Source organism: Hemicordylus capensis, chromosome 1, assembly GCF_027244095.1.
Source record: "Hemicordylus capensis ecotype Gifberg chromosome 1, rHemCap1.1.pri, whole genome shotgun sequence".
Classification (NCBI taxonomy): domain Eukaryota; kingdom Metazoa; phylum Chordata; class Lepidosauria; order Squamata; family Cordylidae; genus Hemicordylus; species Hemicordylus capensis.
In genome coordinates this window covers 202,462,624-202,478,902 of record NC_069657.1, presented here as the reverse complement: position 1 = coordinate 202,478,902, position 16,279 = coordinate 202,462,624, and the positions used below count along the sequence as shown (strand labels likewise).

General features: G+C 42.7%; 1 protein-coding gene across 10 annotated transcripts in view; it reads left to right on the top strand.

Annotated features, from left to right (window-relative positions):
* Positions 1 to 16,279, top strand: part of CCDC141 (coiled-coil domain containing 141) — a 219,678-nt gene that overhangs the window by 182,797 nt on the left and 20,602 nt on the right. For 9 of the 10 annotated variants that reach the window (XM_053269076.1, XM_053269067.1, XM_053269057.1 and 6 more), the window contains 4 exons: positions 5,242 to 5,425; positions 7,515 to 7,627; positions 8,285 to 8,416; positions 12,107 to 12,993. In XM_053269076.1, coding sequence (XP_053125051.1) covers positions 5,242 to 5,425; positions 7,515 to 7,627; positions 8,285 to 8,416; positions 12,107 to 12,993 — 1,316 coding nt within the window. The remainder of the gene's footprint in view (positions 1 to 5,241; positions 5,426 to 7,514; positions 7,628 to 8,284; positions 8,417 to 12,106; positions 12,994 to 16,279) is intronic. The other variant, XM_053269100.1, reaches the window with a different exon arrangement.

Below are 16,279 nucleotides of genomic sequence, written 5' to 3'. Positions count from 1 at the left end.
CACTCAGAACACCTCAGAAACGAAAGAACCCTGTAACCCATGGGTTAGAAACCCATGGGGGTGGTTGGCAGGCACCCTATATGAACTACACCACCACTCGCTCTGGGCCACCCCAGCACCCTCCAAGTGCAGTTATGGGGCTGCTGAAACCTCCATTATACCTTATGAGGGAAAACCTTAAAGACGCGTAAACTTCAACAAATCACCAAAAATCAGCCCTCTGCCCAAATCCTTTGAAAAAATTCTGATAGCTTCCTTGCCCCCCCTTGGGCACTACCACCAACCCCACACCACTCTAGACCACCCCTTTCCCCCCGATGTGAAGCGATACACCCTCCATTATACCTCATGGGGGAAAACCTTAAAGACTCGTAAACTTCAACAATTCACCAAAAACCAGCCCTTTGCCCAATCCCTCTACAATTTGTGTGGTAGCCTCCACCCATTAGGCTCTACCACCCCACCCCAATTTTTTGGCCCTGTGACCCAAAATTAAAGTAGATGTCACATCGGACCTTTTTGCATTGAAGTCAATGGGAGGCAAAAAGGCTGGAAATTCAAATAGACGTCATTGCTCAAAATGGAGGGGGAAGAAGAAGCACTTTATCGGCCACAAAATGGAGGGCTGAAACAAGAGATAATTCAGAGCTGAAACGACTGATTCGTTTCAGCTCCAAAACATTTCGGGGGGCTAGGAGGGTGATTCGTTTCAGGAACAAATAACCCAAAATCGGCTGTTTCGGGTGCAGATCGTTCTGTACCCGAAACGTTTTTGCACATTTCTAGTTGACTGCCAGAAGCAGAAAATCAGGCAAATTCCACTCTGCCCAAACAGATAAGGAAGGAAGGAAGGAAGGAAACTTGATACCATGGGCAGAAAGTCCTCCTCATCCTCATTTCTAGCCATTAACATTGCCAGTTACATGGCCTGTATGGCTAAGTACAACTTTTCAGTTTGGGATGACCTTAAACAAGATCTGTCTGATGTCCCTGATACTTTCAAAGACAAATTTAAAGCTGCCCTTGCAAAATCTGCTGAGGTCACCAAACAACGTCTTAGCACAGCCAAGCACCTCACTGAGGTGCTCTTGCTCATGTTGGTATTATCTTGCTAAGTCATTATGCTTGGCTGTGTTCAACACCCCTCCAGCCAGACATGAAAGAAAAAATTGAAAACCTGCCTTTCAAGGGCAAAGGCCATTTCAGTAAATTGACAGAGGAAACTATGGGGGAAATGAAAACATCCCATTATACGGATAAGACATTCATGTCTTCCTCATCTCAACAGCCTTACTCTCAGCACTACAGGTCTTACAAAAAGCAGAAATTCCAATTCAGATCGTCAGATGAGAAATAATACAAAAGGCCTTTCAAATACAATCCTATGCATTCTTACCAGCCTAGGCGCAAAGGCAACACAAGAGAGCTAAGAACCAGGATCTGACAAAGCAGTCTGTTTGGTGGTTGTCACCTGGAAGTGCCTCGACCATTAACCCTTTCCATCCATCTGGTACCCTTTTTGGAAGCATGGCATCATATTACATCTGACGTATGGGTGTTAAGCATAATTACCATCAGTTATGCAACAGAGCTTTCCACCATCCCTGCACTGACAGGGGTAAAATGCACCCATTCAACTCCTACTGTCCAAGAGGAGGTTCTTTCCTTGCTCAGGAAGGGATCCATAGAATCTGTTCCACTGGAGGACATGAGGAAGGGTTTTTACTCAATGTATTTCCAGGTCTCCAAAAGGGATGGAGGCCTCCATCCTATGCTGGACATGAGACTTCTAAACAAATTTGCAAAAACAAAGAAATTCAGGATGCTTTCTGTACAGTACATCCTTCCTCTCCTTACTCAAGACAAATGGTTCATAGCCTTAGACCTGAAGGATGCTTATTTCCACATCAGAATACGTGCCACACACAGAAAGTATCTTTGCTTTACTCTGGGCACTCAAGCTTTCCAATTCAGAATACTCCCTTTCGATCTCTCCATAGCCCCCCGGGTCTTCACCAAGTGCATGAGCTGGTGTGGTGCTTATTTGAGAACTCGGGGGAGGGGAGTGTCTATTTACTCTTACCTAGATGGCCTTTCATGTCAGAGAGCAAGAACTCTTTACTCTCACATCTCCACTACACTCTGGATCTTCTAGCTTGTCTGGGGATCCAAGTAAACTGGTCAAAATCCAATCTGATGCCCCAGTGCCAAATTCATTTCATTGGTGCCCTTCTGAATTTAGAAATAGGAATAGCATACCTTCCGGATGACAGGAAGCTCTCCATCACAAACCTAATCTGCTCCTACCTCTCCAAACCAATCCAGAGGGCCCATACAATACAGAGGTTCCTGGATCATATGGCTTCTTGCACCACCACTGCTATATGCATTGACAGAGACAGAGAGCACGAGAGAGGTGCGGGGGGAGAAACAGAGAGAGCAAGAGAGGCGCGGGGGGAGGGACAGAGCGAGCGAGAGGCACAGGGGGAGGGACAGAGTGAGCGAGAGGCACAGGGGGAGAGACAGAGCGAGCGAGAGGCACAGGGGGGAGAGACAGAGAGAGCAAGAGAGGCACGGGGGAGAGACAGAGTGAGCGAGAGGTGCGGGGGGAGAGACAGAATGAGCGAGAGAGATGCGGGGGAGAGAGAGAGTGTGTGAGAGAGGCATGGGGGGAGAGACAGAGAGAGTGAGAGAGGCGCAGGGGGGAGAGACAGAGCGAGCGCGAGAGGTGTGGGGGGAGACAGAGTGAGCGAGAGGCACGGGGCGAGAGACAGAGCGAGTGAGACAGGCACGGGCGAGAGAGAAAGAGTGAGCGAGAGGCGCGGGGGGAGAGACAGAGCATGCAAGCGAGACGCGGGGAGAGAGAGACAGAGAGAGTGAGAGAGGCGTGGGGAAGAGACAGAGAGAGTGAGAGAGGTGCAGGGGGAGACAGAGTGAGCGAGAGGCGCTGGGGGAAGAGACAGAGCGAACGAGAGGCGCGGGGGGAGAAAGAGAGTGAGCGAGAGAGGCACAGGGGAGAGACAGAGCGAGCGAGAGAGGTGCAGGGGAGAGAGAGACAGAGCGAGCGAGAGAGGCATGGGGGAGAGAAAGAGCGAGCAAGAGGCGTGGGGGGAGAGACAGAGCGAGCAAGAGAGGCGTGAGAGAGGCGCGGGGGAGAGACAGAGCGAAAGAGCTGTGGGGTGGCAGCAAGCGAGAGAGCTGTGTGGAGGGACAGAGCAAGTGAGAGAGCTGTGAGGGGGAGAGCGGGGAACAGGGTGCAATGCACGGCTACAAAGGGAGAACCAGCCAAACGAATCCTCCCAACTAAACCCCAAAAGGAAGTAAACTACCGCACAGATGCTCTGTGCGGGTTCAGCTAGTAAATTGAATTAAGTTTAACAGTATTGTTAGTGTTGAAAACAATTAACTGGCTTTTCTCTCTTCATATTTCTACTTATTATTCTGGTTTCTCACACTCTTAATACATTGACACTCTACACTCTGCACCCCTCTGAGGTCTGAGGTCTGCACCCCTCTGAGGTCTGCTCCCTAGGTGGCTGCCTAGTTGGCCTAATGATAGCACCGGTCCTGAGTTCAACTACTTTTAGACAATATGACAGTGAGCCAATAGGCTCTTCATTTCCTACAAAGGTAAACATAAAGGTCTATCTGTCTCTAGACTGCGTTTGTCACATTGGCTTGCTGAGCTCATTTTCATCCGTTATAACTAACAAGTGGTTAAACCCCCCTCTCACATCAGAGCTCACTCTACAAGGGCCATAGCCACCTCAGTGGCACACATGTCCAGCATTAGTATGAGGGACATTTGCAAAGCTGCCACTTAGTCCTCTGATCAACCCTTTAGCAGGCACTATGCACTAGACAGTTGTTCCTCAGCTGAAGCCAATTTTGGTCAGGCAGTGCTTAAAAAGGTTCTGTGACTGCATCCTAGCTCCCATCTCTACTTTGCTGAGCTTGCTAATCACCCAAGAGTGAGGGACCATGGATCCCCTTAAAAGTAAACAGGTTGCTTTACCTGTATTCAGTGATCTTTAAGGGCATCCATGGTCACTCACAACACCCGTCCGGCCTACCCGGGTGTAGGGTGCTTATTTACCACACAAACACAAAGGAGAAAAAGATGAACAAAGAATTGTATCAACCAAACGAGAGCCTCACAGAGCTTGTGATTCTTCCATGAGGGCTTCTGTGCATGCACACTACCCAGTTGTGAGTGACCATGGATCCTCCTAAAGATCACCTGTTACAGGTAAGCAACCTGTTTTATTTTGTTTTGCCACAGAACCATTTGCATTTTGGGCCAAGATCCAGCATGCCCAGAACCCCTTTCCTATCCTCTTCCATGATCACAGAAATTCACAGTTTATGCAGCAGGAGCCATCATGCACATATACAGAGGGCCTGTTCATATGATCCAACAAATAGTGGATCATGAAGGCAGATGGAATGAGCTCTGACCCTGTGTATTCCCTCCTCACCTCTGGCAGCACACAGCTGAAGCATGGGGCTCCAGGATCTAATCCCAGTTTCATATCTACACTCCTGGGTTCAGATGCCATGCTGATGATTGCACTAACTAATCAGGATTCCTTTACACATGAGGTGAGGAGGAAAGGGAAGGAGGCATATTCCTGTTCCATTCACAAATCCAGCGCAGGATTGTCTGAAGCAGCCCAGAGCACTGGGATCCCCTTCATGTGCTTGGTTTTGGAACAGATCTACATTTTAGGAATAGCAGCTTAACAGCAAACGCGTCATCTGAATAAAGCAACTCTTTATAGCAGTAAAATTGCTTTTGCAATTAATACTTGTACAAAGTTATGCAAGTTTTGTTATGTTCTTAGGATCATTTTGTGCAGTTGGCACATTCCAAATTCCTGTCAACAGATGTGGTACAGTATATGTACAGATATTGTCCCATGTGAATTTTGCTAATCCCAAACACATTTTGTGAATATCATAAAAACTCAAAAATGTACTGGTGAATGCTGACAGTCACTTAAATGTGACCATTTGTGGAGAATTACATGCTTATTTGGAGACATTCACAAAATTCATCCGGAATTCTCAGCATTCACATATAAACATTGATATTCACAAAATTTTAGATACTCATTGTAGAAGTAAAACAATAATGAGGCAATTTCTGACATGCTTGATTGAGTTATAGTGATCATGGATGATTTTACTGAAAAGGCTCTTTGGTATTCTTGGGCTTTTTGTTTCCCTTTACCAATATAGTGTCAATTCTGGTGTGAAGAAGCAAGTGCTACAGTACTTAGAGTTGAAAAATATTCAGTAGAGTGTAAAACAAGAGAAGCAGTAGAAATACTCTACAAGCAGTTCAACAAGTTTATTGAACCTTTAGTCCCTCAACAAGAAGAAAGAATCCAGCAGATTATTAATCTTGCCAAAGACTTATATGGTAAGGACACATTACCTTGAAAATTTTATCCAAGTTTTTGGGAAACAAGAACATGCAAATAAGGACATAAACAGACAAAAACGGTAATGTTTTGGTTGGACAAATATGATGCTATAAACACTCTTAAAACAAGGACATGAAAAATAACAGAACTATATTTCAAATTTTGAAAACTTTTGCTATCCAAACTTGTGGTTCATGAGATTAGGGGTCATTATCCCACTTGATTTCAGAAATTTCTGTCATGGAAAATTTTATAATCCCAATTTTTTGTGCTTTTTCACACATGCAGTTGTCTTGCTCTTATAATTTATTACTGAGTTTTATGTACTGTAAGAGGAAGGATAGCCACTATTTGATCCTGGTTTCTTGTTCAAAAGTGGCAGGAGAAGGTTTTCAACTCCTCACTCACAAGCCTGCAGCTCACTGAAGTTGGTTCTAGTAGTGCTAAACTATGGTTTAATATTACATTTGAACCAGGCCGCTGAGTAAGACTGTTGACCCACCTAGCCCAGTACAGTATAATCTACTCTGATCAGCACAGGCTCTTCAGGGACTCGGGCAGAGCTCTTTCTCATCACCCTGGGAGTTATCCAGACATGGCTTCATGCTGCAGGGTATTCAAAGAACGAATCTGCTTTGTAGCAGATTCGCAGCTGTTTAATTCGAGTAATTAGATAGGCCGTTCACATAGGGTTGGTCCCTCTCCACATTCTTTTTCCTGTGTGCGTTCCCACAGCTTGCTCTGGGGTTTTTGTCCAACCAATCACATCCCAGGAGGAGATGAGAGATGCCTCCCTTCATCATCATCATTATTATTTTAGGTTGACAGTCGGCGTTCCGAAAGATTGACTAGTCAAAACAACAGAACACATAAACCGAACCAGCTGAATGTGACCTAAACCTTTGTTAACTTTTATAATGAGCTAGCCTTTGTGACTGCCTTCAACACCTCATGTTCCCCACCCCAACCCAGACCATTTAAGAGGCCATGGAAATTTAAAGTAGAAATCATTGCTTTCTCTCTGTGATGAAGAAAACTGCAGCCTCATGGAATCAGCTCAGACACAAAACGGCTCAAGTTACATCAAACCTGTAGTCTCCATTGTTAAGATTCCAGGCATCCTCCAACAACATCTGCATATGTAAAGCCTGGTAAAAGGGAGTGAATGTTCCCATTTCTTATGTCAAGAAACAGGTGTGCAGAGCAGGGTTGGCTTTCCCTTGCATCCGTGCCCATGGATGTATTCTCCACTGAGATGAGTGACACAGAGAGCAGAATCTCCCCCTCTCCAACACAATAAAGGTTTACTGATAACCAAACAGTAACCAAGGACAGTTTTGTAACCTGAATTTGAACACTTGTGACAGGATTTATGCAGCTGAAGTTTGTTTATGGACTGAAAATGGAGGGAGGCTGGGTTTTGGGGCAGGCAGGCAAGGCTTAATGCCTCCCAAGCTGGCATTAAGTCCCTCACAAGCTGCATGCTCTTTCTGAAGCTGATCAGTGCCACTTGAAGTTTAAAAAAAAACCCACAAGAAAAAAGCAGGATTATTGGCAATGGCCCCTCCACATATCATGGGAGAAGCATTGGGGCATACCAGAAAGCTCGGTGGTGTTTTTAAAAACCACCACAAATAGAGGATTTTTTTTTTTTACCCCGGACATCATTTGGGCTAAGCTAGAATGTGCAGCAGTAATTCAGGGAAAAGCAGAATCATGTTTGAACTGGTCCCTGATAGCCCGCTGCGACTTCAGGGTAAATCCAGCTGATATGTGGACTGCACCCTCCGTTCCGGAGGAGATGTGAACTAAAAGCCATGTGTGTAAAAGTCCCTGGAGATGCCGGGGATTGTTGCCGCGCTATGACTTGTCCCTGGAATTAGAGCTTACACGGAACTAAATAAATGCCGGTCCCCTCAGGAACATATTTGGAGAGGGCACAGCAGGCTACAGAGGGAAGGAGGGTGTCAGTGAAAATTACTCCTTTCCCATTTGTGTGAGTGGTACTACTACATTTGTACTTCCTTGGTTTAATGAGAATGTTGTATTAATGTTATACCATTACATTTGTTTTTATAACTACAGGTTTTGAAGAAGGAAAGAAGTATGTTGAAAAAATAATAGCAAAACACAAGGAAGTTCTTGATTCTGTCAGTGAACTGTGTAGTTCGTTAACGGAACTTGAAGACAAATTTGGGGTATTTTAAAAATATTTTTTCCTATTGTAAGGGATCCTCCTTATGTATAGACCCGTGAGCCTCTGTGTTAGTAATGAATCCTTAGAAGGAGTATGCCAGCTGCTGAGCCACAGCAACCTCATGAACTTTTTGTGGTGCTGGTGACATTGGATCCACCTGAATTATACTGTCATCATTAGACAGTGTGAGCCACATTTTTGCATTTGTAATTTTAAAATATTACTGCAAATGTCTGGAATTTCAGAGACGCTTGTGTGTGCACGCAAAGCAATTATGCAAAGGAATAGAAAATTATAATACTTCGCATGTTTGGTACTTTTTGAGTATGCAAATCACTTCACATTTATTATCTCGACCAAATCCCTGCAACCACCCTGTAAGGAAAATACTCAAACTGCAGCTGAGAAGAGTGGCATGCCTAATATACCTCCATGTCCATGCTGATTTTTCTGCCCAGCAGCAGTCAATGAAGGGCTGACATTTTGGAGGACCCCTAAACATTTGGAAGTGTTTTTGTGGGGCTAGCACTTGACGTCTCTGCATGCACACTTTGTGCAGCTTGAGACACAGTATGGGTGGGACTGTGTGACAAAGTCAGTTACTACAATATATTTGTTGTCTAATTCAGCTACTGTAACTCTTCATTTCATTTAAAAGGAAGATCCACTAAAGGGGAAACCCCTCGATTCTGGTAATTTTGATGATGAGCAAGAAACAGAACGAGAGAGTCCGGAACAGAACATAATTAAGGAGGATATAAGAGAAAAGGCAAGCGAACCAAAACCACAGGTTTGCAAACATTTCTATCTCTATTCTGTGAAAATCAAGCTCTTATATCTTGCAAAGGAACATATAATGCATTGCCTTTGAGATTAACATTTAACATTTGAACAGATAAGAACTGCAAGAAAACACGTATTAATGTGTCCCACGGTGTAACGTGGGTAGACTGCCTGTGCTGCTGTGGTCATTTAAAACACACACCCATGATAGGGATGTGCATGGACCACAGTTCAAGCACTTTCTGGGAAATGGGACTGAGAACTTTAAGGAAAAGGAGAGCAGGTCCTTACCTGCTCTCTGCCACCTCATACAGCTTTCTGCTAGGACAGCATGCATCCTACAACAGCGCCAACACACACATGGCATCCATGCATGCGCAGGTGCCATTTGTGTGGTCAGCATGGTGTTGCTGACCACACAAATGGCACCTGTACATGTGCAGATGCCATGTGCATTCTGGTGCCATGTGGGTGTTATTGGCATGTGTGTCACCCCAGCAGGAAGCTGTATGGGGCTGTGGAGAACTGGTAAGGATCTGCTCTCCTTTTTCTCAAAGTTCTCCATCCCATTTCCCCAAAAAAGTGCTTGAACTGCGGTTCGTGCATATCCCTAACCCACATTGTTGTGCAACAAGGCTAATCTCTTTCTACTTACCATTGTGCTTTCACACAATGTAAGTCACATTTATTTTGCAAATGTACTAATGTAAGTCACATTTATTTTGCAAATGTACTAAGTTAATAGTAGTGGAACAGCTCGGTTGCACAGCAATGTGGGCATCTGTTTTAGATGCCTGCAGTGCCAAGGATAATTCAGAATCACGCATTATGCTGTGGGACATGTCAGCTACTTATACTAATTCCCATTATAGTAAATAATCTAGCCAAGGTTAGATACTTTTGAATCCTATTAATTTCAATAGGAGAGTTATCTTCCATTGAAAACAGTCGGACTTAAATGTTAATGAAATGAGCTGAATTGTGTCCATGACATCAATAGAAAATTATTCTATAATTATCAGTCCAACCAAAATTTGAACTATATATTTAGGGCTGCTTCATATATAAATGTTGTTTATATATGAGGAAAGAACCTCAGTTTTGGATTCCAGCACAAAAATGTATGAATATAATATATGAATATTTTACATACATGATTTCAAGATTATTCTAATGTACAACTGGACACATTTTTTGTGTTTATGCAGTTGGTCCTATGAAGTTTAAAAAGGAAGTAGGTTGTTTCTTAAAAGGAAAGACAGGAGAAAAACAGAGGGACAGAACACAGAGATGAATACTGTCTCCTTTCAGTGTTCATAACCTTATAGAAAGTGTATTAGAGCCTTCTCCTACTCTTTCCCATTATTTTCAAGGCACTTCCATTTCGCTTGCTTGCTCTCTGCCTTTGTTGTTCTCATTTTCCCTCCCTGTCTTCCATCTTCCCTCATTCTCCCTTTCTTCCTTTCTCTTTCTTTTTTCTATCCTTTCTCATTTGCTCTTCCTTTTGCTTCCATTCTTTTTGTTAGAAAATTCTGGAGTAAGGAAATGGGGGTGGCTACATCCTCCACTTGTGCTGTAGGAAAGAAAGCTTATAATCAATCTTGCATGAATTGCCTCCCTACAAACTAGTATTCTCTAGAGGCAGATCAGAAGGGCCAGTGAGGACAGGTGTTAACAAAGCGATTCACACTTATAAAACATTCATACAGTATATTTGCACAGCCATCCAAGTGTGTGAAGCACTCAAAGGAAACAATCCTATTTTTCAAAAATATATGACTAGGGAAGTAATTTATCTTATTTATTGAATTATTAGCTTTCTTTGCACTCAAGGTGAATGCATTTTTTCTTTTAAAAAAATACATTTAAATGTTGTTTAAAAAAATTGCTAAAAGTTCAATTGTATACCTAAGGCAGAAAACTATAACATAGTTACATCTACTTTAGAATATTGTGGAAAAATAATTAAATTTGGTTTTAAAATTTGATTATAACAATTTTATCTTTTTATTCAAAATAAAATTTTGGTTGAGAAGAAAATTCAAGGCGGGAGTGGTGTGGTTAGTTGCTATAATTGGGGCAAACAGAACTCTGGAACAAAATTCTGATTTAGCAAAGTTCTAATAGACTGTCACCTATGCCATTAACTCTTTCTAATGAAGATTATAATATTAATTTGTAGTTTAAAAACAGATGACAAAACTATCAGCAATAAATTTGCTGCTTTAGAGTCATCTGAATGGTTCCTGTGGAGAGGAAGCCCCTAAGCAAGGGTAGTACCTTCCTGAGGTGGGGTCAGTGAAAAGGCTACTGGATGGGAAGAGGAAGGGAAGGGATGGGATGGGATGGGAGAGGGCAGGAGCACCAGTCCCTCCTCTAGAGAGAGTAGGGTTGACTTGTAAATAGAGGCAGGTGGCAGTGTTTTAATCGCATTTTAAGGTGTGACCTAATACTAGGTGGCAGTGTTTTAATCGCATTTTAAGCCCTAAATTGTTGTCTACCTCAAACTCTGGGGAGAACATAGGAAGCTGCCTTCTACCGAGCCAAATCATTGGTCCATCTAGCTCAGTATTGTCTACACTGGCTGGCAGCAGCTTTCTAGGGTTTCAGGCAGAAGTCTTTCCCAGCCCTACCTGGAAATGCCAAAGACTGAACCTGAGACCTTTTCTTTTATAGTAACTATTGAAAGGAACAGCTTGCCCTGTCTCAAAGCAAAGAGCCCTGAAATGGGCCAAAATTGGTCCTACCTCTCACTTGGGAGGCAAGCCGGCTCAAGGAATGAGCTCTTGCAGCCTTCACTGCCTCCCCCACCTTGGTCTCCCCTTGTGCAAGTGTCTACACACCCTGCTGGCGGCCCCTAACCCTGCCGCACAGCGGTGGCTGAAAAATGTTTTTTAAAAGCCATTTAACCTGCGCAGGGCAGTGATGGGGCTCTGGAGAGCCCCCCCCCCAAATCATTTGGAGTCCAAACATTTGGAGACCAAACATTTGGAGACCAAATCCCCAGGGTCCATGGCTAAGTCCTCTGCATGCCAAGCAAGCTCTCTGCCCTGAGCTATGACCCCATCCTCCCATAGGGGGATAGAGATAGGGCAAGCAGTACCTTTAAATAGTTACTATAAATGAGTTTGTGTTTGTTGGGAGAAATAAAAAGCCTCATAATCCCAAGGGTGGTTTTTCAGCATAGATAAATTGTAAACAACCGTCTGTGGCTACCTTCATGTTGTCTGGTGGCCACCCAGGGACAGGTCTTCTCTGTTGTCGCCCCGAGACCTTGGAACGCGCTTCCCATGGGAATAAGTGTCTCCCCATCTCTTGCGGCTTTTTAAAAGTGTCTAAACACTTATCTTTTTACCCAGGCCTTTTATCTTTTTAACTTTTTAAATTTTGGATTATTTATTGATTTGTTTTAAGCTGTTTTTAATATTTAATTGATTTTAATGTTTTGTTTTTATTTGTTGTGAACTGCCCTGAGACCTTGGTTGGAGCAGTATAAAAATGCACTAAATAAATAATAATAAATAATAAACTAGTAACTCTGAGAAATGGGTATATCCTATTTGTAACATACAGCATTTTGCTTTCAGGGGTGAAATTACCTTAAAAAACAGAATATGCCATAGAATTATATCAGGGGGAAACAAAAACAATTATCTAATCTTTGTTTGGTCTCTCTCTTTCCCTTTCTGTTTTCAAGGAAGAGAAGATATTGGCTGATATTTCAGTTATTTGCCCAGCTGATGAGGATTCTGTTTCACAGGACACTGATTTGTTGTCTCCAGCCAAAGACGAGAGCTTTCAGGCCAAGCTCCTGGCAGAAGATGCACCCTCTGGAGATGAATATGAGTGTATATCCCCTGATGATATTTCTTTGCCACCGCTTTCTGAGACGCCAGAATCCAACCTTCTGCATTCAGAAACAGAGCTGGAAGAGCCACCATGCTGTAGTTCACATAGTCTGCATGTCAGCTCCTATAGCGTGCAAATGCAGATAAACGCTGGCAGTAAAAGAATGACAGATGAATCTGATCCTTTAACCTCTGTTGCTTACGCTGACACGCCTGGTCACAGAAAGGAACATATGTCAGATCAGCTGGGAAGATTTTCTTCCTCTACGCTAAGCTACCACTCAAAATGCAAAGAGGAGTCCCCTTTTACTCCTAGTTCACCAGAAATGCCTGTCCCCGGCACTGCTTCCTGCACGCTCAAGACAAAGCCTGCCTATTGCATGCTGAGTGAAGTGTGCGAGACCCATTTGCAACGCCGTGAGGTCCACAGAAGCATGACAGAAGCACAGGGAGAATTGCATGACAGAAATAACTCCACTAAAACCCAGGATAGGCTGCATGCTCCACCCAATGCATTCTCAGGTCTCCTGTTTCAATCAGACGCCACCAGAAGCTGTCAGAGGCAGATGGTCACCCGAGAAGAGATTAAAAGTATATCTGAAAAGAACAGCATGGTCAGCCTATCTGGACAGGCGCCTAACTTCTCCAAGCTTCTGTCTAATGTAACTGTCATGGAAGGTTCTCCGGTGACTTTGGAAGTAGAAGTAACAGGATTTCCAGAGCCTACACTGACCTGGTGGGTAGCTTACAATGAGAAAAACTAAATATAAATAGAGAAATCCCCACTGCCACATATAACTTTGCACCAATCTGAAAATCCAAGCGGTCTGTTTATATATTTCCGCATGATTCTATTTCCAGCTGGACAGCCTGATTTAATAGTTATAATATGTGATGTAATATCAGGCCTTGATACCACCATGGGTTTTCAGATTTCAGAATGATTAAAGCACACCCCCACCCCAAATATTAAAGATGAAACACCTTTGTTTTTCAATAAAACATTCCAGTTGCTAGATATAACTTATGCAGTGAAGTTCCTTTTCTAAAAACTTAACAATTTTTTAGTTCTGCTTTCTGAATTCTTCTGCTTTTGCAGATCATCTTTTCCCATCTTAGTCACAAAACATTGAAGGAACTGAAGTATTATCAAACATGTCCTAGATTCAAAGAACCACACAGCTATTTCCATATGCCAGGAGGCTTGGACCATGTGTTTCTTAAACTTCAAATCCTAGGGTAGCCAACTAACTGGAACCAAAAAACCAAAAATAGCCTGGCCAGTTATTTTGGTTTTGGGGGCAGTAGCCAGAAATGCTGGGGTCAGTGCTGCTTTTACACTGTACTCCGTCTCTAGGCCTACCAAAACCTACTGGTTCTGTTCCCAGACATTGGATTTGCTTTGAGTTCCAGGTTAAAGGAATTTTCTGTTTCAAGAACTGATAACCCTAGTTTAGCTCCCCAAGCCACATGACAAACCCTTTTTGAGGCTGAGCGGAGTTTCAAAAGTTGTTTGTTAATTTTTTTTATTATTATAAAGTGAGGTCTATTGCTAAAAGGAAACATGTCAAAAGTCCCACTGGGCATGTCTATAGTAATTCTTTGGGCATGTCTATAGTAATTCTTTGGATCTCCATCCTTTTCTCTAACACTTTAAATGTTCAAAGTGCTTTATCATTCTCTCTCTCATACTTACAATAACTCTATTAGGTAGATCATTAGAATTTTCATTTGACAGATGAACAACTTAGATTTTTAAGTTATTTTTTATTTTATTAACATATTTTTATACCGCCCAAAACTTATGTCTCCGGCAGTTTACAACAAAATAAAAACAGAAAGTAAAACATTAGTTAAAACAAAAATGAAAACATTTAAAAACATTACAACAATTAAAAAAATTAAAAGAATATTTTAAAACAGCATTTAAACCATTAAAACAATATTAATTAAAAGCCTGGGTAAACAAATGCATCTTTAAAGACTTTTAAAAAGCTGTCAGAGATGGGGAGGCTCGTATTTCACTAGATTGAGATTGACTACCATTCAAAGAGCTCATGAGAGTGTGCAAAAGTTTCTATATATGTAGACTGAGAAGTCTGACTTAAAAAAAAAATAGCCCCTACAAACTGCACTAAGATCTACTTCAGACCCTGAGTTCAAAATACACTTTGCTGTGTTCTAAAAAGAGGCCAGAAGCCCAGCATGTCTAGAGCTAGCCACCCAATCCTCTGGATCTAAGCCACTGTCTTGCCCAAGACCGCCTTAGGCATGTGTTCATGCCTAAGCTATGATTCAAAAGCTTAAATGTAAAGCAGAGAGCTCTGTTCTTTCCTCCACAACAGGGGTTAGCAACGCTAATCTTCCCTTGGCTGTATCCAACCAACAAAACTTCTTGCCCTAAACTGCAGTGCCCCCACACTGCTGCTGTATAGGCATTCTTCCATGGGTCAGCTCCAGGGGAACGGCCTAAGCTGGATGTGGTCCAATGACCTTTACGGTGATGATCCCTACTTAAGAATTCTATAATGCTCTGATGAAAAGATCTTTGGCAAAACCAGTACAAAGGAGTATCACATGCTTCCAATAAAAGGGACTGTAGCTCGGTGGTAGAGCATCTGCTTTCAGGGGCATAGGTATAATTGAACTGGGGTGGGGGACAAATGTCCCTGGGCCCCTGATTGAAAAGGGGCTCGCCAGCTGAGCAACAGCTTCACTCTCCCTCTCCTGTCTCTCTGAAGAACAATGGCCCATTTCACTTTTTGTCCCAAGACCCACTCCAACCTTGCTACCCACCTATCTGTTTTACATGTAGAGGATCCAAAGTTCAATCCCTGACATTCCTAGGGATGGGAAAGATTCCTGTCTGAAACCTTGGAGGGCTGCTGCCAATCAGTGTAGACAACACTGGCCTAGACAGACCAAAGGTCTGACTCTGTATAAGGCAGCTTCCCATGTTTCTATGTAAAAAAAACCCCAAACACCTGGAGTCGGAGAGAGACTGGGAGACTCTCGCATATTTTAAAATTGAGGTTGCTGGATTCATAGTAAGTTGCACAAGTGGAATGTTTTTAGATAAGTCTAGGTTCCACACAGATCTTGCTGGAAATCAGCGAGGGGGAAACACATCTTTAATTAGCTAAATGAAATCCAGATCAATCCCATGTCATCAATCATTTCCTTCCATTTCTCCTGTAACTGCCTCTCTTTTATGGCAGCATATGCTCTTGCAGCTATTTTAGTCTACATTTTTGCAATGCCTTTCTATACACATAGAAAGAGAGCAGAATTGGAGACAGAAATATTGTTATATTTGTAGACAGTGTGTGTCTATCACAACTTTGAAACCAGGAAACTAACACAAGTTGAACATAATTTGATAATCAGAATTTCGTTCAAAGGCCACTGAAATAAAAAACCTACTACTGTCTTGTGCCTGGGTCACTAATCGATTCTGAAAGGTTTGTGGGTGGTTTTTTAATACTACCACCATTCCTTCCTTCTCTGATACTGTGCCGCCAGCTTTAGGAAGACTTTAACATGTGGCCCATTTTATTTAACTTAGCAAATATTATTGCAGTTCAACTTATTAACAAAATAAGCTTTTGCAGCTGAACCATCTTTCTCAAGTCACAGCATTATGAACATAGTTGAAGAAGAAATGTCCACAATAAAAAATTAAATGTGGAATGGAAGTTACTGTACTCCAATGTTGATGGCAATAAAATGTCCTTTTTACAGAAAGTAAACAGGAGTCATATCTAAACTCCATAATAATATCCTAATTTCATATGCAAACAAACGGTATCTGGAAATGGCATGGGGAAAAGAGAAAGCAGTTTCTCTCGTGCCAGTGATTTGCTTTTAATGGAGGAGGCTTCCACCAATGGGTAATCAGAAGTGAATCAATGACCTTTTGCCCTGCCCCACCCTCTTAAGAGTTCAAACCAGCATTTGAACAGGTTAACATTATGTAGTGGGGCTGTTATCCACAAATGTAACTGGCAGTACACTGCAAGGCT